At 64.1% G+C, this 23,356-nt stretch overlaps 1 protein-coding gene across 2 annotated transcripts in view; it reads left to right on the top strand.

The window, feature by feature from the left end:
- The window catches only part of LOC101438696 (serine/threonine-protein phosphatase 2A regulatory subunit B'' subunit beta), a 53,146-nt gene extending 31,819 nt beyond the window's left edge, over window positions 1–21,327 (top strand). For both annotated transcript variants that reach the window (XM_058292205.2, XM_071213441.1), the window contains exons 3-13: window positions 7,726–7,829; window positions 7,927–8,029; window positions 8,466–8,540; window positions 10,213–10,299; window positions 10,714–10,870; window positions 15,270–15,318; window positions 15,671–15,760; window positions 17,285–17,460; window positions 18,004–18,122; window positions 18,491–18,597; window positions 20,691–21,327. In XM_058292205.2, coding sequence (XP_058148188.2) covers window positions 7,726–7,829; window positions 7,927–8,029; window positions 8,466–8,540; window positions 10,213–10,299; window positions 10,714–10,870; window positions 15,270–15,318; window positions 15,671–15,760; window positions 17,285–17,460; window positions 18,004–18,122; window positions 18,491–18,597; window positions 20,691–20,832 — 1,209 coding nt within the window. In that variant the 3' untranslated portion in view covers window positions 20,833–21,327. The remainder of the gene's footprint in view (window positions 1–7,725; window positions 7,830–7,926; window positions 8,030–8,465; window positions 8,541–10,212; window positions 10,300–10,713; window positions 10,871–15,269; window positions 15,319–15,670; window positions 15,761–17,284; window positions 17,461–18,003; window positions 18,123–18,490; window positions 18,598–20,690) is intronic.
- Window positions 21,328–23,356: the final 2,029 nt, after the last annotated feature.

Below are 23,356 nucleotides of genomic sequence, written 5' to 3'. Positions count from 1 at the left end.
CCCCCGATTCCTATCTGCTGTGGGCAGCACTCTGATTCCTAACTGCTCTGGGGAGCACCCCGATTCCTAACTGCCGAGTGGGGAGCATCCTAGATTCCTAACTGCCATGTGAGGAGACCCTGATTCCTAACTGCTATATGGGGAGCACCCTGATTCCTGACTGCTGAGTGGGGAGCACCCTGATTCCTAACTGCCGAGTGGGGAGCACCCCAGATTGCTAACTGCCGACTGGGGAGCACTCCGATTCCTGACTGCCGAGTGGGGAGCACCCCGATTCCTGACTGCCATGTGGGGAGCACCCCGATTCCTGACTGCCGAGTGGGGAGCACCCCAGATTGCTAACTGCCGACTGGGGAGCACCCCGATTCCTGACTGCCGAGTGGGGAGCACCCCTATTCCTGACTGCCGAGTGGGGAGCATCCTAGATTCCTGACTGCCGAGTGGGGAGCACCCCGATTCCTGACTGCCATGTGGGGAGCACCCCGATTCCTGACTGCCGAGTGGGGAGCACCCCAGATTCCTAACTGCCATGTGGGGAGCATCCTAGATTCCTGACTGCCGAGTGGGGAGCACCCCGATTCCTGACTGCCGACTGGGGAGCATCCCGATTCCTGACTGCCGAGTGGGGAGCACCCCGATTCCTGACTGCCATGTGGGGAGCACCCCGATTCCTGACTGCCGAGTGGGGAGCACCCCGATTCCTAACTGCCGAGTGGGGAGCATCCTAGATTCCTAACTGCCATGTGAGGAGACCCTGATTCCTAACTGCTATATGGGGAGCACCCTGATTCCTGACTGCCGAGTGGGGAGCACCCCGATTCCTGACTGCCGAGTGGGGAGCACCCCTGATTCCTAACTGCCGACTGGGGAGCACCCCAGATTGCTAACTGCCGACTGGGGAGCACTCCGATTCCTGACTGCCGAGTGGGGAGCACCCCGATTCCTGACTGCCATGTGGGGAGCATCCTAGATTCCTGACTGCCGAGTGGGGAGCACCCCGATTCCTGACTGCCGTGTGGGGAGCATCCTAGATTCCTGACTGCCGAGTGGGGAGCACCCCGATTCCTAACTGCCGAGTGGGGAGCACCCCGATTCCTGACTGCCATGTGGGGAGCACCCCGATTCCTAACTGCCGAGTGGGGAGCATCCTAGATTCCTAACTGCCATGTGAGGAGCACCCCGATTCCTAACTGCTATATGGGGAGCACCCTGATTCCTGACTGCTGAGTGGGGAGCACCCCAGATTCCTGACTGCCATGTGGGGAGCACCCCGATTCCTGACTGCCGAGTGGGGAGCACCCCAGATTCCTGACTGCCATGTGGGGAGCATCCTAGATTCCTGACTGCCGAGTGGGGAGCACCCCGATTCCTGACTGCCATGTGGGGAGCATCCTAGATTCCTGACTGCCGAGTGGGGAGCACCCCGATTCCTGACTGCCATGTGGGGAGCACCCCGATTCCTAACTGTTGAGTGGGGAGCACTCCGATTCCTAACTGCCGAGTGGGGAGCACCCCGATTCCTGACTGCCATGTGGGGAGCACCCCGATTCCTGACTGCCATGTGGGGAGCACTCCGATTCCTGACTGCCGAGTGGGGAGCACCCCGATTCCTGACTGCCATGTGGGGAGCACCCCGATTCCTGACTGTTGAGTGGGGAGTACCCCGATTCCTGACTGCCGAGTGGGGAGCACCCCGATTCCTGACTGCCGAGTGGGGAGCACCCCAGATTGCTAACTGCCGAGTGGGGAGCACCCCAGATTGCTAACTGCCGAGTGGGGAGCACCCCGATTCCTGACTGCCGAGTGGGGAGCACCCCGATTCCTGCCATGTGGGGAGCATCCCAGATTCCTAACTGCCATGTGGGGAGTACCCCGATTCCTGACTGCAGTGGAGGCACTGCCGCTCCTGCCTCCCGCGTGCTAGTCTTGTGTTCAGCAGCTGCTGCTCTCCTGCAATTCTAGTCCTGCCTGAGAATCCCCCCGGGCCGCCAAGCCCTGCTCCAAGACCCGCTCCGGGCCTTGGACACCGCTGTACTGACGCACAGTCTCGGCCTTGTCGCCCCGCCTCCGCGCTGTCACGCTCTGCGTGGCTCGCTGTGGACGCGCAGGCCCTGGCTGAGGAAGGCCCTCCCCTGCGTGCTCCCGTCCGTGTTCTCTCCCGAAGGAGCATCCGTTTTATCAGGACCGCATAAACATCTTCCCTTCGAGGCGGGCAGAGGCCGCTCCTCCTTTATTCTGGTTACTTACTGAGCTTGGTGGATTCGTTTCCTGATGTATTCCTAGGACCAATCACATTTAGCCATCCTGAGTTTTTATGTACAAACTTTGTCAGTTAATTTTTCTTTGATTTTAGCTTTCAAGGCTACACAAAACTGTAGAGAACAGTGTAATGCACTCCCATGGACACATACTGACCCTAAACCTCAGTAATTATTACCACCTGGCCAGCCCACATTGTTATCCCAGCTGAAAAAACTAAAGTAATTCACTAACATCGTTGAATATGCGGTGAGTTTTCCAGGTTCTCCATTGTCTGGTTATGTATTTGCTTCCTTTTGTTTTTAACTGTAACATATATAAAATGAAGTTCTCCATTTTTACCATTTTTAAGGGTACAGTTCAGTGGCATTAATTACTTTTACGATACCGTGCAACCAACGCTCCCTTCCGTCACTGAAACCGTCTCATCATCCAAAACAGAAACTGCACTCATGAAGCAACAACTCTGAGTGTTGACAGTTCTCGCATCTGTAGCAGTTTGATATGGTTACGAATTCTAAAAATAGATTTTGGATTATGTTTGCAATCTGATCTGTACCTGGGTGTGATTGAGCTATGATTAGGGCGTTGAGTCCCTGCCCTTTGGTGGGTGGGGACTCACAGATAAAAGGCATGGCAAAGAACAGAGTTGAGGGTTTCTGATGTTGGAGTTTTCATGTTGGAGTTTGATACAGAAGACTTAAGCTGGAGCCCCAGGGAGAGAGACAGAGCCACTCACCTGAGAGTCTACAGCTGACCTGTAAAGAGAGGCAAAGCCTGGAGAGCCTCATAGTCTACAGCTGACCTTGTGGAGAAAACAGAGGAGCTGAGCCCAGAGGAACCCAGGAAGCCTGAACAGAGGAACTGAGCCCAGAGGAGCCCAGGAAGCCTGAACCCTCGCGGACGTCAGCGGTCATCTTGCTCCAAAATGTGGAAATAGACTTTGGTGAGGGAAGTAACATGCTTTATGGCCTGGTCTCTGTAATCTCCTACCCCAAATAAATACCCTTTATAACACCCAGCGGATTTCTAGTATTTTGCATCAGCACTCCTTTGGCTAATACAGCATCCATATTGACAATTATCGAATTGCTCTATAGCTTTCTTTTCTTGTAATTTTTTAGTCTGACTTTGCATTAGAGTCATACTGGCTTTGGACAGAAGCTTGAAGACTCGCTTCTCTCCGGGGTTGCTTTCTTCAAATCCAGGCGTATGGTTTCATATCCATTTGTTTGGGTTTTCTTTATTTTCTCTCCCAGCAACGTCTTGGTGTTTTCTTTGTAGAGTCCTGACGTAATTTTTGTTAGATGTATTTTTAGGTTGGTTATTTTTTATGCTCTTAGTAGTTGGTGCTTTTTAAACGATGCTTTTCTGTTTGCTACTAATCTATTGAAACAACTGATTTTTGTATATACTTAAGCCCAGCACCCTTGACTATTTACTAATTCTGCTATGTTATAAATCTTTGGGTTTTCTACATATCACATCATGTGATTTGCAGGTTCTGACCACTTTGCCTCTTCCTCTCCAATCTCCACACCTTTCACTTTTTTTTTTTGCCTATTGTCCTGGTTCGGTCTCTAGTGCAGAGTTGGCTGTGGATTTCCTTTTCTTGTTCCCACGTATGAGCAGGGAGAGTCCAGTGTCTCACCATTAATTAAAATGCTGGCTACAGGGTTTTTATAGGTAGCTCTTACTAGAATAAGGATGCTCCTTTCTAGCATTCGTTTTCTGTTTGTTTAGTTTTTTAAATTGCGATTGTGAAAAATATGTATTGCTGAAGTCAGTTTGCTAATGTTGCGATGTTTTTTGGTTGTTGCTAATATTGCATTTTGTTTAGAGTTTTTGCATCTACATTCATGAGAGATACTAGCCTCTAATATTCCTTTCTGGGGACCTTCGCAGGTTGGCCTCTTAACAAGAGGTGGGGAATGTCCTTTCTTTTTTTTTGTCTTCTAGAAGAAGCTGTACATGATTTTTTAAAAAGATTTATTTTGTTTATTTCCCTCAACTCACCCCGTTGTTTTCACTCCCTATCTGCTCTCGTCGCCCTTTTTTTTTTTTTTTTAAGGAGGCACAGGGAACCGAACCCGGGATCTCTTGTGTGGGAGGGAGGCGCTTAGTCACCTAACTTCCTCCCCTCCCTCTATGTATGATTGATAACATTTCTTCTTTGAATGTTTGGAAGAATTAACTGGTGAAGCTTTCTGGGTCTGGAATTTTCTTGGTGGGAAAGTTTTTAATCGTGGGTTCAACTTTTGAGGAAATATAGGTATATTAGTCAGCCAAAGAGATGCTGATGCAAAATACCAGGAATCTGTTGGCTTTTATAAAGGGTGTTTATTTGGGGTAGAAGCTTGGCAGTTACCAGGCCATAAAGCGTAAGTTACTTCCCTCACCCAAGTCTGCAGCCACGTGTGGCAGTTTCACATGGTTATGAATTGCAAAAACAGATTCTGGATTATGTTTGTAATCTGGTCTGTACCTGGATGTGATTAAGTTATGATTAGGGCTTTGATTGGGACACATCATTAGGGTGTTGAGTCCCCGCCCCTTGGTGGGTGGGACTCACAGGTAAAAGGACGGAGCTGAGGGTTTCTGATGATGGACTTTTGATGTTGGAGTTAGATGCTGAAGCCTTAAGCTGGAGCCCCGGGAAATAAGCTCACAGAGGAAAGAGACGCCAGCCCCAGGAAGGAGGAAACCTGAGCCCAGGAAGAAGCAAGCCCTGGGAAGGGAGGAGCCCAGGAAGCCTGAGCCCTCGTGGACGTCAGCAGTCATCTTGCTCCAACACGTGGAAATAGACTTTGGTGAAGTCACTTATGCCTTATGGCCTGGGATCTGTAAGCTCTTACCTCAAATAAAAACCAGCCACTTTCTGGCCTTTTGCATCAGCACCCCTTTGGCTGACTGAGACCCCGGCTCTGTGTGTCCAGCCAGGTCCCCCTCCTTGAGCTCGACGTGCATCTTGCAGGGTTCCTGCTGCACAGCTGCAGCAGCCGACCTCCGCTGTGCTCCCTGGAAGCTTGCCTCTGCCCTCCCTTCTGAAGGGTGCTTTGGCAGGGCTGGCCTCCCCGCCAGCACGTGGACGGTGCTGTTGTTTTCCCTGGGCACGCCCCTTCTGATGACAGGCCACCTGTCTGTGTCCCCTGCGGAGGGAGCCGCCCACCTTCCACCCTCGGCTGCCTGAGGGCGGCTCCCTTGGTGCTTCTCAGGAGCGCACACGCCGTTTCCCTTGGAGTCGTGGAGCATCCTGAACTTGGGTTTTCAGAGGCTGGCCAGTATTTCCTCATCCACAGCCTCCGCCCCATTCTGCCTTGCTTTCTTTTGGGGCACGAGCCCCACGCGTGTCAAATCGTACACCCCTCTCTCGGTGTCCTCGTCCTCTCCTGTCAGTTTTTTCCTCCATGCTTCAGTTTATTCCTCCTTGCTCTTCTGGGTCTAGCCTGCTCTTAAGCCTGTTTACTGAAAGAATATTTCCAGCTTTAGTATTTTCCAACTCTAGAATTTCTTCTCAACGCTTTGTTGTTCTTTTAGATTCCAAGCCTCTGATAAGTTCTCCACCTTTTTTCCTATTTTCTCAATGTGATTGTGGTGTTCCTGTGTGCTTCCTTCGGGATCAGAGTCCGCTGCGGCTCTGTTTCTGTTTCTCTCTCCTCCAGTCCCGTGGTCTTTGTTTATCCATCGTCGCACACCTCCTCGTAGTTTCAGTGCTTGCATCAGGGGAAGGTGGCGGCGGCCCAGGTGATGCTTGCTTCCTCCAGAGGTGGGCGCCCGCAGCACTGCCAGCAGCTCACCGCATCCGCGGCCCTTTCAGGCGTCCTGTCTGGTCCAGCTTCCCTGGTCCCTCGGGCGCAGCCCTTCCTTCCAGAACGGGCTGACCACCTGTCGCCCACAGCCGAGCTCGGGGTGCTCCCAGGCTGACGGAGGTTTCCATTTTAAAGGGCTGCAGGGAGGGATGTAAAGTGTTCAGCTGCTGCCACATCCGGTTGTCAGTTCCTTGAAGGGTTAAACGGGGACCGCTGTGACTTGGCAGTGCCGCTCCCCGGTGTGCCCCAGAGAACTGAAGGCAGGGACGTGGGCGACACTGCCCCCGGCCAGCCCAGCAGCGAGGCTCACGGGCCCACGGGGAGCAGCCGGGCAGGCGGGCGGGTCCACGCGGCGTGGGCGCCCAGAACGTGGAGCGTTCAGCCTTCGAAGGAAGCTCCACGCGTGCTGCGGCGTGGCCAGACCTTAAACCACGACGCTGAGTGGACGAGCCAGACGGGGGACAAGTGTCACTCACTTGTCAGAGCAGGCAGACCCAGGGACGGGCCTGGGCAGGTGCCGATGGGGATCACAGCACCTGGACTCGTGGCGGAGATGGTGGCGCCAAGCGTGGCCGCCTTACCTGCCTCTGGGACCCGGCTTGAGAGTGGTGAATCCTGTTTCGTGCCTCGCCCCGGATGTAATCCTGTCAAGTGGCTCTCCCCTGGATGTCATCCTGCTCTGTGGCTCTCCCTGGATTTAAAAGCTAGAGCAGAGACCAGCAGGAGCAGAGCCTTGTGGTCCCAGAGCCTGCAAGAGCTGCGTCTGGTCATTACAGAAAGTCGGGTGGCTCCGCACAGCCGTCCGCATCTCCGCTGGGCATCTCCCGTGTCGCTGAGCTCCAGCCTGGCCCGTGGGCCCAGCTCGGCCCCTGCCCCCCGGCTCCTGAGCCCAGCGAACCCTCCACCCATGAGCCGATGGTCCACTGCCAGTGCCCAGCTGCTGGTCCCAGGCTCTGCAGCTCAAGAGGCGGCTGCCCGCCAGTTTTCCACCCAATCCTCCATGTCTCCTCGCTGCGGCAGGCCCTGGGCTCGGGTGGAGCAGGTGGAGGAGGCGCTGGGCTCGGGTGGAGCAGGTGGAGGAGGTGGAGCAGGTGGAGAAGGTGGAGGAGGTGGAGCAGGTGGAGCAGGTGGAGGAGGCGCTGGGCTCGGGTGGAGCAGGTGGAGCAGGTGGAGGAGGCGCTGGGCTCGGGTGGAGCAGGCGCTGGTGCTTGGAGGAGGCGCTGGGCTCGGGTGCGGGCACTGCAGCTCCAGTTGAGGCGCTGGCTTGGCCGCCCGAGCAGGTGGGGAGACAGACCCTGACCGCCTCTGGCTCTCTGCGCCGTGGCAGCTGCTCTCATGGGGCCAGCCGGTCCCCTCCTGACGGCCGTGCTGCAGCAAGAGCTCTGCGGGGGAGCGTGCAGCGTGCCCACAGGAGCCTCGTGCACGTTGCTGCCCACAGGCCACCTCTGCTGAGTGCTGGCAGGCAGCTCCGGGGTGCACAGGTCCTGCTGAGTGCTGCCCTGCTCATCGCAGGCCCGCGGCTGCCCTCGGGCGGCTCCGGGGTTGCGCAGGTGCCCGCGGGCCCACTTCTGCTAAGCACCGCCCCGCTCGCCCCAGGCCCGCGGCTGCCCTCGGGCGGCTCCAGCCCTGCCCTCACAGCCTGCCCCGCTCCCCGCAGGCCTGCGGCTGCCCGCTCTACTGGAAGGGTCCGTTGTTCTATGGCGCTGGGGGAGAGCGCACCGGCCACGTCTCCGTCCACAAGTTCATCGCCATGTGGAGGAAGTGAGTCCCCTCTCCGGTGGAGGGCTCGGGGGTCCAAGGGCGCCGTCCAGGCGTGTCCGCCGCCCCACGTGGTCTCAGCGGCCCCGTGTCCTTGCAGAGTCCTGCAGAGCTGCCACGACGACGCTGCCAAGTTCACCCGCCTGCTCGTGAGCCCCGGCAGCGAGCACCTGGTGCAGGAGGACTTCGTGCCGTTCGTGCAGGTCGGTGAGGGCAGCGGGCAGAGGCTGAGCAGGCGCCGCACTGGGGACAGGCTTGCTGCAGCCCCGCGCTCGCACTCCCCCTCCATGCGGCGCCCGGGGGCCCCTTGCGTGTCTGTGCCGTGGAGTCTGACAGGGCTCAGGTGTCACGGGTTCTGCGTCCCAACATTGCCAGTGCCTCCTGCCCCCGCGGTGTCCAGACACGCATCACCAGAGAGCTCCGACGGCCCTCTCCGCAGAGCGAGGTTTCAGGTTTCCTCCCCACGTCTCGAGGGCCCCTTCAGGCCACACTCGATTGCAGTCCCGCTCTAGCTTCCTTGGCGTCCGCCATCCGCTGTGGTTGACACGTACAGCGTAGGTGCCACGTCCTCGGGCGCGCCCCGCGGCGGTCCGTGCCAGGGGAGCACGACCCCAGCCCTGTCTCTTCCCTCCTCGGCAGGACGTGGTCAACACGCACCCAGGACTGGCCTTTCTGAAGGAAGCGCCCGAGTTCCACTCCCGCTACATCACCACCGTGAGTCCCCCTGCGGCGCGGTCAGCACGGCCCACCGGGTGCGCCCTCGGAGAGGTCTGGTGTCTCACTCAGCCCACGGTGCTGCTCCTGACTGTAAATGTGGACGCGCCACCCCCCCGACGCAGCCCGTTTCTCCCGTGCTTGAGACCGCACGAGGCCCCGCCTCCGTGGGGTGGGAAGGTCCCAGCAGCCCTGAAAGGCCGCTGCCACTGCCAGCCCAGCGCAGCGCGGGCCTCGGCCAGGCCGGGAGCAGACGAGGTGGTTTTTCTAAAGATGAGCGTGTCCAGCGCGTTCTGACGCCCTCGGGAAAGGGGGAGCTTCAGCGTGCTCAGAGCGAAGACGTTTCCTCAGCTCCAGGCAAAGCAGGTTCTGGGGGGAGGCCCTGGTCCCGCCACACGTTTGAGCGCCACGTCCTGGGCACAGGGCTGGCTGTGGGGACGCAGCGCCGTCAGCACGGGCCCCGCCCCTAGGAACTGGGCTTCTGGTGAGAGGACGGCAGGCCTGCCGGGTGCTGTCAGTGAGAACGGGAGCTGGGTGCTCCGAACGCCCCGCGCGGCCGCCAGGAGCCAGACAGGCACCAGACCGTGAGTCACTGCCCCACTGTTCCCTCAGGCCAGGTGTTTCCTGGCGATGCAGGATTTCCATGTAGGACAGCGCAGCTGCAGGCGGAGGGCCTCTGGCGGCAAGGGCCCGGGGCTCCAGGCCCCCGGAGCTGCCTTGAGGGTCCCGGCCTGCCTCGTGGACCCGGGAGCAGAGGCGCGTCCCCCTGCCCACAGGTCCACCCGAGCCCGGGCGACGGCCCAAGGCTGTCGTCCCCACGCTGAGTTCTCACGCTCGTGGACGGGTTAGAAAATCCTGAGAATCAGCCCCGTCCCGCCAGCCGTGGGTCAGCCGTCGATCGCGTCGTGGTGCACGGCGACCCGGTCGCTCTGCTGCCCAAGGGCGTTGGCTTTTTTACGGGAACGCACTCGCCAGGAGCCTGTGTGGGTCACGGCACATCGCTGGTGCCTTTTACACCAGCAGTGCGGGTCTGGCCGCCAGTGGACACCGTCCAAGGCCAGCAGGTGTGTGCTCCCGAGGCCTTGTCCGCGGGACGCTGCTCCCGTGCGGCTCCATCACCCCAGGCTCAACAGGGCCTGGGAGCAGCTGGAACCGGGCACTGGCTGAAGGGGGTCTCTGGGAGAACAGGTTCCGTGGCCTTGAGATTGTTCATTCCCACCGACAGCCGCCTCCACGGGCAGGTCCCGAGGCCATCGTGAAGTACTGGGGACGTCCTGGTGCACACACGTCTGTCCTGAAGTTTTGGGGGGGGGTGAGCCCCTCCGAGTTCGCCCACGGTGTCCACCCTTTCCCTGCCACCTCGGTTCCTGTGTCTCCAGAAGCAGGACCTTGCCTGGCTGACTGTCCGTCCCTCTGCCGTGCCTGCAGACGGCCCCTTTGCTCTGGCTCTTCTGTGGGTTCTGCGGCACAGGCGCCCTCTGCTGGCCGGCTGGGGACACAGCTGGAGTCAGCTGGGCTTTGTGGGCGTCCCCAGGCGCATGGGCCGTGGGGGCCCCGGGTGGTTGGGTCCCGGGGTCCATGCCCTCCGGGCCGTCGGGCAGCCCTGGGGCCGTGCTCTCTGGCCGCAGGCTCTGGGCTGTGCCGCCGTCGGCTGAGCCCGCTGCACCCGCAGGTGATCCAGCGCATCTTCTACTCGGTGAACCGGTCCTGGTCGGGGAGGATCACGTGCTCAGAGCTCAGGAGGAGCTCCTTCCTGCAGGTAGACGGCCGCACCCGGCCCTCGCACCTGGAGCCGCTGTGCCGCCCAGCGCCAGGCACGCCCGGGAGGGCCCCGAGCCCGGGAGGGCCCCGAGCCCGGGAGGGCCCCCAGCCCGTGAGGACCCCCAGCCCGTGAGGGCCCCTCGAGCCCGTGAGGGCCCCAAGCCCACGAGGACCCCCAGCCCACGAGGACCCCAAGCCCATGAGGGCCCCTCAAGCCTGTGAACGCCCCAAACCCTGTAAAGACCCCTCAAACCTGTGAGGGCTCCCCAAGCTTGTAAGGAGCTCCCAAGCCTGTGACGAGCCCCCAAGCCCACGAGGGCCCCAAGCCTGAGGGCCCCAAAGCCCATGCGACCCCCAAGCCCGTGAGGCCCCCCGCCCCCGCGCGCCCGCCTGCCCACTCTGTCGCCCGCAGAACGTGGCGCTGCTGGAGGAGGAGGCCGACATCAACCAGCTGACGGAGTTCTTCTCCTACGAGCACTTCTACGTCATCTACTGCAAGTTCTGGGAGCTCGACACGGACCACGACCTGCTCATCGACGCCGCGGACCTGGCCCGCCACAACGACCACGGTGAGCGCCCAGGCCCCGCGGCCTGCCGGCCGGGCCACGACCCGAGCCCCAGGCCTGAGCCCCAAGACCTCAGCCCCCAACACCGAGCCCTCATGAGCCTGACCCCAAGACCTCAGCCCCCATGACCTGAGCACCCACAAGCCTGACCCCAACACCCGAGCCCCCAAGACATGAGACCACCCATGGCCCTGACTCCAGGGCCGAGACCCCACAGGGCCTCAGGCCACACCGCGGGCCCCACAGTCCCCACGTGCCAACCCCACAGACCCCGGCCCCTGCTGCCGTGGCCACCCTGCCCACCAGGCCCTGGCCCTGCGGCCGCCTCGCCTGCGCTTCCCGTGCCACGAGCCCTCAGGACGTGCTGCCCCTGCACAGGGCTGCTGGGGGGCAGGGAGCAGGCCGCTCCTGGACTTCCACAACCGGCCAGCCCCAGGGGCTGCCGTTCCTCCACCCGGCCCTCTTCTGGTTTCCTCAGTCGGCTCAGGGCTGCCGTTGCCCCCAGGGCCACGCCGAGCCCACCTGGTGAGCCTGGCAAGGCCCCTGGGCCTCCCACGGGCTTCCCTCAACAGGCTCCTCCACGCGCTGGACCCTCGGCGCGCCCCTGGCCCGGGAGAGGGACACAGTCTGTACTAGTCAGCCAAAGCGCTGATGCAAAACACCAGACACTGGGGGGTGTCCATAAGGAGTATTTATTTGGGGTAGGAGCTTACAGACACCAGTCCATAAAGCACAGGTTACCTCTCTCACCAGTCTGTTTCCATGTGTTGGAGCAAGAAGGGTGCTGACGTCTGCCAGGGTTCAGGCTTCCTGGGTTCCTCTGGGCTCAGAGTCTCTGTTTTCTCCACAAGGTCAGCTGTAGACGATCAGGGGAACGGCTGTCTCTCTGCCTGGGGTTTCTGCCCTGTCTCAGGAGCCGTCTCTATTCCTCGGTGTTCTCTGGGCTTAGGGCTCCTCTCTTCCCAGGGTTTGCTTCTTCCTGGGCTCAGCAGTCCTTTCTTTCCAGGGCTGGCTTCTCTTTCCTCTGTGAGCTTACTTCCAGGGGCTCCAGCTTAAGGCTTCAGCATCAAACTCCAACATCAAAACCCCTCCTCTCTGTCCTCTGCCATGTCTTTTATCTGTGAGCCCCACCCACCAAGGGGCAGGGACTCAGCACCCTGATGATGTGGCCCAGTCAAAGCCCTAAGCATAATCACGCCCAGGTACAGACCTGATTACACACAGAATCCACCATCTGTTTTTGGAATTCAAAACCATGTCAAACTGCTACACTGTCTGTCGCCCCCTCTGAGTCTCCCTCCTGCCCTGGACGTGCCAGGGGCCGTCCCGTGTCTGCACCAGCCTTCAGGCTCTGGACACCGTCCATCACCCCCTCCGGGTCTCCACCCTGGACATCTCGGGGCCGTCCCGTGTCTGCACCAGCCTCCGGGCTCTGGACACCGTCCATCACCCCCTCCGGGTCTCCACCCTGGACATCTCGGGGCCGTCCCGTGTCTGCACCAGCCTCCGGGCTCTGGACACCGTCCATCACCCCCTCCGGGTCTCCACCCTGGACATCTCGGGGCCGTCCCGTGTCTGCACCAGCCTTCGGGCTCTGGACACCGTCCATCACCCCCTCCGGGTCTCCACCCTGGACATCTCAGGGCCGTCCCGTGTCTGCACCAGCCTCCAGGCTCTGGACACCGTCCATCACCCCCTCCGGGTTTCCACCCTGGACATCTCGGGGCCGTCCCGTGTCTGCACCAGCCTCCGGGCTCTGGACACCGTCCATCACCCCCTCCGGGTCTCCACCCTGGACATCTCGGGGCCGTCCCGTGTCTGCACCAGCCTCCGGGCTCTGGACACCGTCCATCACCCCCTCTGGGTCTCCACCCTGGACATCTCGGGGCCGTCCCGTGTCTGCACCAGCCTCCGGGCTCTGGACACCGTCCATCACCCCCTCCGGGTCTCCACCCTGGACATCTCGGGGCCGTCCCGTGTCTGCACCAGCCTCCGGGCTCTGGACACCGTCCATCACCCCCTCTGGGTCTCCACCCTGGACATCTCGGGGCCGTCCCGTGTCTGCACAGGCCTCCAGGCTGGATCCTCAGATCTGAGCAACACCAGAGGGTCGTCGTCAGCAGCTTCCTTCCTGGAATGTACAGCAGAGAACGCTTTCTTTAGGAGGTTTAGATTTCCAGCCCCGGAGTGAGTGGCGCTCGTTTCCATCGGCCCCAACCCTTGGCTGATTTGAGGGAGGCTGAAGGCGGCGGCGCCCGCGTGTCTGAGAAGCCACGTTTCCCAGGCACGTGCACGCGCTGGCTGGAGCAGCGTCCGGGTCGCCCTTCTCTGCAGGGTTTCCTTAAGTCTGTCTCCTGGTGTGTTTTCTAAAGTCGCAGGGTCCACTGGGGTTTATCGTTCTCTCCAGCCTGTTTGCTCTGAAGCCGGCCTTCACGGGAGGGTCTCCCTCTCACGGGGAGGCTGAGGGGACGGGCATCGGCTCCAGGGGAGCGGCCACCTGCTCTGCTTTTCACGTCATTCCGGGCTCGTCCTCTGCAGCCTCGGAAGGTCACGGACAGTCACAGGTGGCCACAAACCACAGACAGCCTCGGACCATGGACACGCTCAGACCACGGGCAGCCATGGGCAGCCTCAGACCACGGATGACTTGGACCACGGATGGCTCGGGCCACGGACAGCCACAGGTGGCCTTGGACCACTGATGGCCTCAGACCACGGATGACTCAGATCACGGACAGCTTTGGGACACGGACAGCCTCAGACCACTGATGGCCTCAGAGGGCCACAGACCCCAGAAGGCTCGGACCATGGGAAGCCACAGGCCAGACCGCAGACGGCCTTGGATCACAGCTTCAGTGGCCACAGCCCCCGGACGGCCTCGGGCAGCCGCAGACCTGGGATGGCACCTGCACTTCGATCACAGACCACGGGCAGCCTGTCCTCAGGCGGCCACAGGCCGTGGAGGACCTTGGACTTGAGGCCCAGGAGGCCTCGTGAGGACGAGCGCCTGCGAGCGTGTGGGTTCCACAGGCCTCTCGGCTCTGGGTTCGACGAGCTGCCGGCACCCCTGCCCTGAGCGTGAATTCAGAGACCAGGCCGCAGGGCGTCCCCGCAGCATCCTGCAGAGGCAGAGCCACCCCGCGCCAGCCGGCCTCCATCCTGCCAGCCCCTGGGCTTTGGTGGCAGCACCTGCAGCTCGCCACGGCCCCCAGGGCGTTCACGTCGCTCTGCTGGGCCGTCGTGACCGGCGGAGCTGGGCCTTGGCCCAATCTCCCCGGGTCTGATGACCGACCGCGGGGAGGGCGGCCCAGCCGGGGCGACCCCGGGCTGTGGGGCAACCCCAGGCTGCGGGGCGGGCGCTCTGATGGCTGGCAAGGCGGCCCTGTGCCCCTTCCCTCACGCCCGAGTTTCCTCCTTTCGGCCAAGGAGCCCGCGGAGGGTTTCCTGTGTGGGCCGTGGTCGCACCGGCTGGACCCGCGGCCAGGCAGGGGGCAGGTGCTGGTCGGGTTGCCGGGCCAGGCCTTCGCTTGCTCCCCTGCGAGGCAAGCCTGTGCACGAGGAGGGGCGTATTGGCCCCGCCCCCCGGGAGCTGCTTTTCCGTGCTCACCTCTCGTAGCCTTTGGGCGCTTGTTCCGGCAGCACGAGCAGGCGGGGCCGAGCCTCCTGCTAGAAACGTGAGCCGGCCCTGCTTCCCGCGTCCCTGACGCTGTGGGCGCTGTCCTCTTCCGGCCCTGACCACGCCGCAGCCCGGCCTCGGGGCAGCAGAGAGCCACGGAGGCCGGGGGGGTGTGTGCAGGCAGCCTGGGCCCCCTGTGCTCTGCCCCAGGAGGCACAGCGCGGTGCCCAGTGTGGGTGGGGGCGGGCACCACAGAGTGGGGGGCGCGGGATCAAGTGGGGGCACCAGAGTGGGGCTGCAGGGCCAAGTGGAGACACCACAGAGTGGGGGTGCCGGGCTGAGTGGGGACAGCAGAGTGGGGGCTGCAGGGCCAAGTGGAGACACCACAGAGTGGGGGTGCCGGGCTGAGTGGGGACAGCAGAGTGGGGCTGCAGGGCCAAGTGGAGACACCACAGAGTGGGGGTGCCGGGCTGAGTGGGGACAGCAGAGTGGGGCTGCAGGGCCAAGTGGAGACACCACAGAGTGGGGGTGCAGGGCCAAGTGGAGACACCACAGAGTGGGGGTGCCGGGCTGAGTGGGGACAGCAGAGTGGGGGTGCAGGGCCAAGTGGAGACACCACAGAGTGGGGGTGCAGGGCTGAGTGGGGACAGCAGAGTGGGAGTGCAGGGCCGAGGGGTGTGTGGGCCAAGTGGGGGTACTGGATTGGGGGCACCGCTGAGTGGGGGTGTGGGACAGGGTCAGGGCACCGCCGAGCGTGGGCACCACTGACCCACCGTTTGTTCCCAGCCATCTCCACCAAGATGATTGACAGGATATTCTCAGGAGCAGTGACGCGGTGAGTCTCGGGCGAGCGCTGTGCGTCCCCTGTACGCCTCCACCATGGCCCTCATGGGTCCACGCTGACTCGTGCCCTGAGCCGGCGTGTCCACGTCCTGCCAGCAGAGCCTCCCACGGGGGCGTGAGGGGGACGAGCCCTGGGGACTCGGTGGGGCTGGGGGCCGTCGAGCCCCAGCGGCAGGCAGGGAGTGGGCGGGCCGGCGCAGGCCTGCCTGCGGGAGGAGACTCCTTGGTGTCCTCTGTGTCGCCGCCTGAGGCTTAGGAGCGGCGCACAGGCCTGCGTGCAAAGTAGGCGGGTGTGAGCGGTGCAGCACGTGCTGGTGACACTCCGCTCCCTGGTTGGCTCCCAGAGGCAGGCGCGTGCAGAAAGAAGGAAAGTTGAGCTACGCGGACTTCGTCTGGTTCTTGATCTCTGAGGAAGACAAGAAAACCCCGACCAGGTGGGTGCTGGGTGCCCCGTGGAGCCGTGCAGCCTGAGGCGTAGGCCACACAGCTTTCCCGCAGCACAGGCAGGTCCAGGCTGGGACGTCCCTGACGGCCATTGGAGACGTCAGACCCATTTTGTCAGGGTGCATGTGCCCGAGCCACCGTGTGGTTTGCATGCTCGTGCACACATGTGCTCTGTGTGCCTGGCGTTCCCGCCACACCGAGCTCTAACGTGTGGACATGTGGGGATGGCGGCTCACCTGCTCGCACTCAGCGGTGGACAGAGCTGCCAGCTTAGACCTGAGCACACCTGGGCTGAACGGGGGCGTGGCGGTGCGTGTGCTCTCGTGTCTGCCCACGTGTCCTGTGCATGTGTGTGCCCACGTGTCCAGACCCTCCTGCCCCTGGTCCCAGAACCTCATGTCCTGGTTCTGTTCAGTTGTATGTGCGTGGCGGTGCATGTGCTCCTGTGGCCGTGTCCCCATCTAGCCGTGTGCTCCCACGGCCGTGTGCTCCTGGTACTGTGTTGTGCTCCCATGGTCATGCTCCCCTATAGCCTTATGCTCCAGTGGCCATGCTGTCTTGTAGCCGTGTGCTCCCCTGGCCATGGTCCCCTGTAGCTGTATGCTCCCGTGGCCGTGTGCTCCCATGGCAATGCTCCCCTGGTCATGGTCCCCTGTAGCCGTGTGCTCCCGCGGCCATGTGCTCCCATGGCAAAGCTCCCCTGTGGCCATGCTCTCCTGTAGCCGTGTGCTCCCGTGGCAATGCTCCCCTGTGGCCATGCTCTCCTGTAGCCGTGTGCTCCCGTGGCCGTGTGCTCCCGTGGCAATGCTCCCCTGTGGCCATGCTCTCCTGTAGCCGTGTGCTCCCGCGGCCATGTGCTTCTGTGGCCATGGTCCCCTGTGGCTGTGTCCTCCCGTAGCCATATGCTCCTGTGGCAATGCTCCCTTGTAGCTATGTGCTCCAGTGGCCATGCTCTCCTGTAGCCATGTGCTCCCATGGCCATGTGCTCCCGTGGCCGTGGTCCCCTGTAGCCATATGCGTCTGTGGCCATGTCCTCCCGTAGCCATGTGTTCCTGTGACCGTGTGCTCCCGTGGCAATGCTCCCCTGTAGCCGTGTGCTCCAGTGGCCATGCTCTCCTGTAGCCGTGTGCTCCCATGGCCATGTGCTTCCGTGGCCGTGGTCCCCTGTAGCCGTATGCTTCTGTGGCCGTGTCCTCCCATAGCCATGCACTCCTGTGGCCGCGTGCTCCCGTGGCCGTGCTCTCCTGTAGCCATGTGTTCCTATGGCCAGGGTCCCCTGTAGCCGTCTGCTCCCGTGGCCATGGTCCCCTGTAGCCATATGCTCCCGTGGCCATGGTCTCCTCATGTGTGCTCCTGTGGCCATGGACCCTATAGCAGTGTGTTCTCGTGGCCATGTGCTCCTGTAGCCGTGTGCTGTGCTCCCATGGCTGTGCTCCCATGGCTGTGCTCCTCTGTAGCCGTGTGCTCCCCGTGGCCGCCTGCCCCTCATACCCTCACTGCCACTGCCCCTGCAGCATCGAGTACTGGTTCCGCTGCATGGACCTGGACGGCGACGGGGCGCTGTCCATGTACGAGCTCGAGTTCTTCTATGAGGAGCAGAGCCGCCGGCTGGACAGCATGGCCATCGAGGCGCTGCCCTTCGAGGACTGCCTGTGCCAGATGCTGGACCTGGTGAAGCCCCAGAGCGAAGGTGACGCTGGGGGCTACGCGGAGGTGGGGGGAGGGGCGCGGGGGGTGTGGGGCGTCCACAGCATGCCTCCTCCCCCCAGCCTGGCTCCCATCCCCTGCCTGGCTCCAGTCCCTGCTGTGTGGGGTCTGGGGCCGCGTCCCCCTCCACCGCCGCAAGTTCCTGCCTGGCCAGGGTCTGCCCCCCTTCCCTCCCGCCCCCAGGGACCCTTCCCACAGGCGTGGGTGGTGCTCGGCCGAGGCCAGCACTGAGCGGGTGGGGCACGACCACCGGCATCCGCAGCGCCCTGGCGCAGCACGCAGGGAGCAGCGCGCAGGGAGCTGCAGGCGCGGGGAGCCAGGTGCCCCGGCGTGAGGGGGGCTCCAGCACCGGTCCCCGCCGCCCAGCGAGGCCCAGCTGTACCGTCAGCGCCGCGGGCGCGGTTCTTGGGCGCTGTTGGCGGGCACGGGGCGGGAGCGTCGTCCGCACACGTCACGCACGCAGGAGTGGGGACTCTGCACGCGCGGCCGGTCGTGACCCGCCCTTGAGGTGCTTCTCTCCCCACAGGGAAGATCACGCTCCACGACCTCAAGAAATGCAAGCAGGCCAACGTGTTCTTCGACACGTTTTTCAACATTGAGAAATACCTCGACCACGAGCAGAAGGAGCAGATGTCCCTGCTGCGGGTGAGCGTCCTCGGCCGCGCCTGTCGCCGCCAGCCTGTCCCGGTCAACAGGCGCGCCCCTGCCCTGTGGCGCTTCGCCCATCAACACACATGGCCCAACCCTGTCCTCGTCGACACACGTGCCTCAGCCCTGTGCCCTGTGAGCATGTGTTTCCTGGCCCTGTCCACGAGGCCTGTATGCCTTGCTTGACTCTGCCCTGTCCTGGCCCCAGGGCCTCTCACCTGGCCCAGGGCCTCTCACCTGGCCCACCTGGCCCAGGTCCTCTCACCTGGCCCAGCCCTGTCAGACAGCTCTCACCCGCCCAGCCCTGGCCCACAGCCTCTCACCTGGCTCACCTGGCCTGGCGCTGACACACGCTCCCCCCCCAGGAGGGCGACAACGACGGCCCTGAGCTCTCTGATTGGGAGAAGTACGCCGCGGAAGAGTACGACATCCTCGTGGCCGAGGAGGCCGCTGGAGACCCCTGGGATGACGGGTGAGGAGGGGTCCACAGGGAGCAGGGCTGGGCGCTCTTGGTGTCGGGGCAGGGGCCTCCTGAGGAGGGGCTGGGGCCAGGCCTGGGGTGTTCTTGGGGAGGGGCTGGTGTCGGTGCGGGGGGTTCCTGGGGAGCGGGCTGGGGTGGGCTTCTCCCCACGCAGATTCCTCCCTGCAGAACCCCGACACCCTGGCCACCTTCTACAGTGGTGCTGCTAGGTTGGCGTGCGTCCAGCAGCCCCCACCTGCCTCCACCGTGGCCCGTGGCCACGTAGTCCCTGAGCCCTGCCGGGCCCTCCCCAGCCCTGCCCAGAAGGGGCCCCTGCTCGGGGCCAGCGTGGACCAGGAGCTCCTGCAGCCGCAGGACCCCCGGCCCCGAGCGTGTGCATGTGGGCACCTCTGTGTTGACGTGTGAGCGTGCACGCACGTGGCACAGGGGCGTGTCTACACCCATGTGCACATGCCCACATCTGCACGTGTGGTCTGTGTGTGCGCGTGTGTGCTCGGGGGCCAGTGTGGACCAGGAGCTCCTGCAGCCACAGGACCCCCGGCCCGAGCGTTTGCCTGTGGGCACCTGTGTTTACGTGTGTGAGCGGGTACACGTGGCACAGGGGCGTGTCTACACCCGTGTGCACACGCCCACATCTGTGCACGTGTGGTCTGTGTGTGCGCGTGTGTGCTCGGGGGCCAGCGTGGACCAGGAGCTCCTGCAGCCGCCAGCCCGCAGGACCCCCGGCCCGAGCGTGTGCGTGTGGGCACCTCTGTGTTGACGTGTGTGAGCGGGTACATGTGGCACAGGGGCGTGTCTACGCCAGTGTGCACACGCCCACGTCTGTGCACGTGTGGTCTGTGTGTGCGCGTGTGTGCTCGGGGGCCAGCGTGGACCAGGAGCTCCTGCAGCCGCCAGCCCGCAGGACCCCCGGCCTGAGCGTGTGCGTGTGGGCACCTCTGTGTTTACATGTGTGAGCGGGTACACACATGGCATAGGGGCGTGTCACCCCATGCGCACACGCCCACGTCTATGTGCACGTGAGGTCTGTGTGTGTGCGTGTGTGCACGTGTGCACCTGCGTGGGCTCTATGAGCCAGCCACGCCAGCCCTGGGGCCTCCCCCAGCCTCAGGCCTCGTGTGGGCACCTGTGTTTACGTGTGTGAGTGTGCACGCACATGGCACAGGAGCGTGTCTACACCCATGCGCACACGCCCACGTCTGTGTGCACGTGAGGTCTGTGTGTGTGCGTGTGCACGTGTGCACCTGCGTGGGCTCTATGAGCCAGCCACGCCAGCCCTGGGGCCTCCCCTCCGCCTGTTTTGCTCCCCAGTTCAGCTCCTGGTTCTGGGCCTCCCAGGCTTTTCCTGTGATCCAGGGCTGCCCTGCCCTGCCTGGGTGGAGGGCGCGGTTCTGGTCTGCGGGTTAGCAAGAGCGTGGGCCTCCCTGGGGCCCTGCGCCCCGACCCCAGCCCGCCCCAGTCAAGGTGGGGAGCACCTCCTGGTCCTCAGAGGAGGAGCCTGCTCAGGTGGAGTGGGGAGCACCTCCTGGTCCTCAGAGGAGGAGCCTGCTCAGGTGCAGTGGGGAGCACCTCCTGGTCCTCAGAGGAGCCTGCTCAGGTGGAGTCGGGAGCACCTGCTGGTCCTCAGGGGAGGAGCCTGCTCTAGGTGGTTGGAGCACCTGCTGCCCCACAGGGGAGGAGCCTGCTCAGGTGGAGTGGGGAGCACCTGCTGCCCACAGGGGAGGAGCCTGCTCTGAGGTGGAGGGAGCACCTGCTGGTCTGCAGGGAGGAGCCAGCTCTGGGTGGATGGAGCCGCTCCTGACTTGCAGGAAGGCCCCTGGGCAGGCGCCTGGTCCCCTTCGTCCGCTGACCCTGACTTGGTTTCTTCTGAGCGTTTTCCAGTCTCGGGATCAGGCTCGTTAGAGGGGCCGCCTCGCCAGACCCTGGTCTGCCCGTCTCCGAGCGCGTGGGTTTCCTGGGGCGCCCCCGGGTCGCCCCGCCCGGGCTGCCGGCCTCTCGGCTGAAAGACCGGGCGGCCAGGCCCTGCCGAGGAGCCCGCGAGCCTGCTGGAACCCGCATCCCGAGCCCCCGCGCGCTCGTTGCAGGTACGAGGCGGAGCTCAGCCCCGTGGACCCGAAGCTGCGCGGGCCGCGCTCGGCGCTGGAGCCGCGGCCGTTCCTGGAGGCGCCGCCCGCCCTGGGCGCCGTGGGCCTGTTCGGCTGCGAGGACGACCTGCAGCTGCTGTGAGCGCGGGGCCAGGCCGCTGCGGCGCGAGAAACGAGCTGCTTGACCCGCGCCGCCTTCACGGGCAGCCAAGTGCGCGCGTCCAGACGGCCAGGTTTTATTTATTCGCCCGGAAGCTCGCCGGGGCCGTTCGTGGGCGGCGGACGTCCCCGCGCCGGCTGCGCAGGGGCTGGCCCGGGAGACCCGCTCCCTGGAGACGCGCTGGGACCCGAGGCCCGTGGGCCGCCGCCGTGCGCGGCCGCTCCTGCCCGAGCGCGGCCCCGCTGCCCGCGCTGCTGCCCGGGGCGCAGTCGGCGTCCCCGCCTCCGGCCGCCCGGCGCCTGCGCCTTCCGCGTCAGAGCCGGCACCGAGACGCGGGCGCACCCTCGCCAGGTGACCCGAGCGTTTTCACGTCCATGTGCAAGAGTATGTCGTTTTCATCTGCTGAGTAGAGCAGTTGAAACGTGTTCGTTTTACGAGACCACGTTTGTATTTTCAAATAAAGATTCGAGAGTTTCACCTGGTGGGAGACGGGCACGGGGGCGCCGCCAGCAGCTCACGGGAGGCGCGGAGCGGCGGGGGCCACGGGGAAAGCGTGACCCGCGGGGGGCGGCCTGGAGCCGGGGGCCGCCCCATGATGGCCCCAGGCGGGGCCTGCCTGCGCGTCCCCCGAGGCGTGCCGCCGGCGCGGGGCCTGGGGGGCCCTTGAGGACGGGGTGGCCCCGCGGCACACGGACGGGGGAGCCACCACGGCTGCGGACCCAGCCCTGGGGCGCCGCCCACGGGCCCCTCAGCCCACGGGGCCGCCCCCGTGGAGGGGGAAGCGGGGGACACGGTCACGGCGGGCACAGGAGAACCGGCCTGGCCGAGGAGGGGCGCGGCCCCACGTTTAAGGAGACGCTTCTGATGACGCAGCAGCTCCGCAGTCAGGAGCCCCTACACGCCCTCGCGCCCAGGTGCCCCAGGCCCGCGCGCAGCCCCGCAGCTTCCCCAGAGGCCCCGCCCCAACGAAACGGGCACGGAGCCCAGACGCCGCCTGCGGAGACGGCTTCGCTGCTCCATACCGGGTCCCTGGAGCCCTAAGCTCCACGGAGACCCCCGCCCCGGGGCCTTGGGCGCCACGAGCAGCCGAGCCTCCCGGAAGGCTCCGGAACCCTGCCGCGTACAGGCCTCTCCCCTCGGGTGGAACAGGCTCCCCTGCAGGTGGGCGGGGCCCTCACGGAGCTGCCGGGGGTGGCGGTGGGGCCTGGTGGGGCCAAGGAAGATGGGCGGACAGACGGACAAACACCCTGCACAGACGCAGGGACGCCCCCCCCTCGGTGGCGTATGCCCCAGCCAGGCGTCGCGGGGGACAGCGCGGGGTCCTGGAGGAGCACTGCCTGCGGGCAGCCCTCAGCCCCAGAGACAGGTGGGGGGATCACTGGGCGATCCCGGGGCTTAGGGAGGGGGAGGCCGGGTCTTGGTGAGGTCCGCGGGGGCGGCAGAGCGCCGAGCCCCAGGTGCCCCCGAAACACGTCCCCGGGTGGTGCAGACGCCACCGGATGCCCCCCCACACCACAGCCCCTGCCCCACCCGGGGACTCCGGCGTCGGAGGGGTCGCCCGCGGCTCCCCGCGCTCCACGGCGTCTGCCCCCAGCGCGGCCTGGCGCAGACGGGCAGCGGGCTCGCGTCCCCCTCCCCAGGGGTCGCGTCCTGGATCTGGGCAAGTCTGGGCGGGGGTGTCCTCGCAGAGGTGCAGAGGCGCAGAGGCAAGTGGGGAGGGGCCCGGGTGGGCGTGGCCTGAACACGCGGGTCCCACCGGCAAGAAGCTGCAGGAGCCCGGACCTCAGCCCTTCCCTGGAGCACTCGGCCAGGCGCCCTGGGACCACGCGCTGCGTGGACGCCCCAGCCGGTCGGGGGGCAGCCCCAGCCGCCGGCCCCGAGCCCCCACCTCCGGACTGCTGACCCCGGCCGCCCGCTCTCTCTGCCTTGCGCTGCCCGCGTGCTTACCGACTCGGCCCCGCGCTCCGGACGGGATCCTGAGGGGAACCCCGCAGCAGGAAGCGGAGGTTGGGGGCGCCGTCCGTCCTCCCACGCGCGGGCACCTTGGGAAGGTGAAGGGCTGCCTCAGTGAGGCGTCAGGATGCGGACAGAGGCGGGAGCCGCCGCTGCAGCCCACCTGAGATCAGGTGGCCCCTCTACCTGCAGGTCAGGTGTGCCGCCTACCTGTCGACCAGGTGTGCAGCGTTCCTGGTCTTTAGCAGGTCAAGGCCCAGGGTGAGGGCGAAGCCGTGGCCGGGTGCTGGAGGTGAAGTCGTGGGCTGTACCTGGAGCTGGAGGTGAAGTCGTGGGCTGTACCTGGAGCCGGAGGTGTCAGGCGCCTCCGAAAGGACCGCGGAGGCAGACGGGCGGCTCCGGCTGCGCACCCAGTGCGTACAGGCGCGGTGGAGGCGCCCGCCTCTGGGGGCTGCTGCCCTCGGGGGCTGCCGGTGGCCGGGCCCCACTCTGACCTGACCTGTGATAGAGCGACATCTGCACGCGTGGGGGGGGGGGGGCGGTCCTCGGGTCC

The sequence above is a fragment of the Dasypus novemcinctus genome, chromosome Y (genome assembly GCF_030445035.2).
Source record: "Dasypus novemcinctus isolate mDasNov1 chromosome Y, mDasNov1.1.hap2, whole genome shotgun sequence".
Classification (NCBI taxonomy): domain Eukaryota; kingdom Metazoa; phylum Chordata; class Mammalia; order Cingulata; family Dasypodidae; genus Dasypus; species Dasypus novemcinctus.
This window is presented reverse-complemented; position numbering and strand designations above follow the sequence as displayed.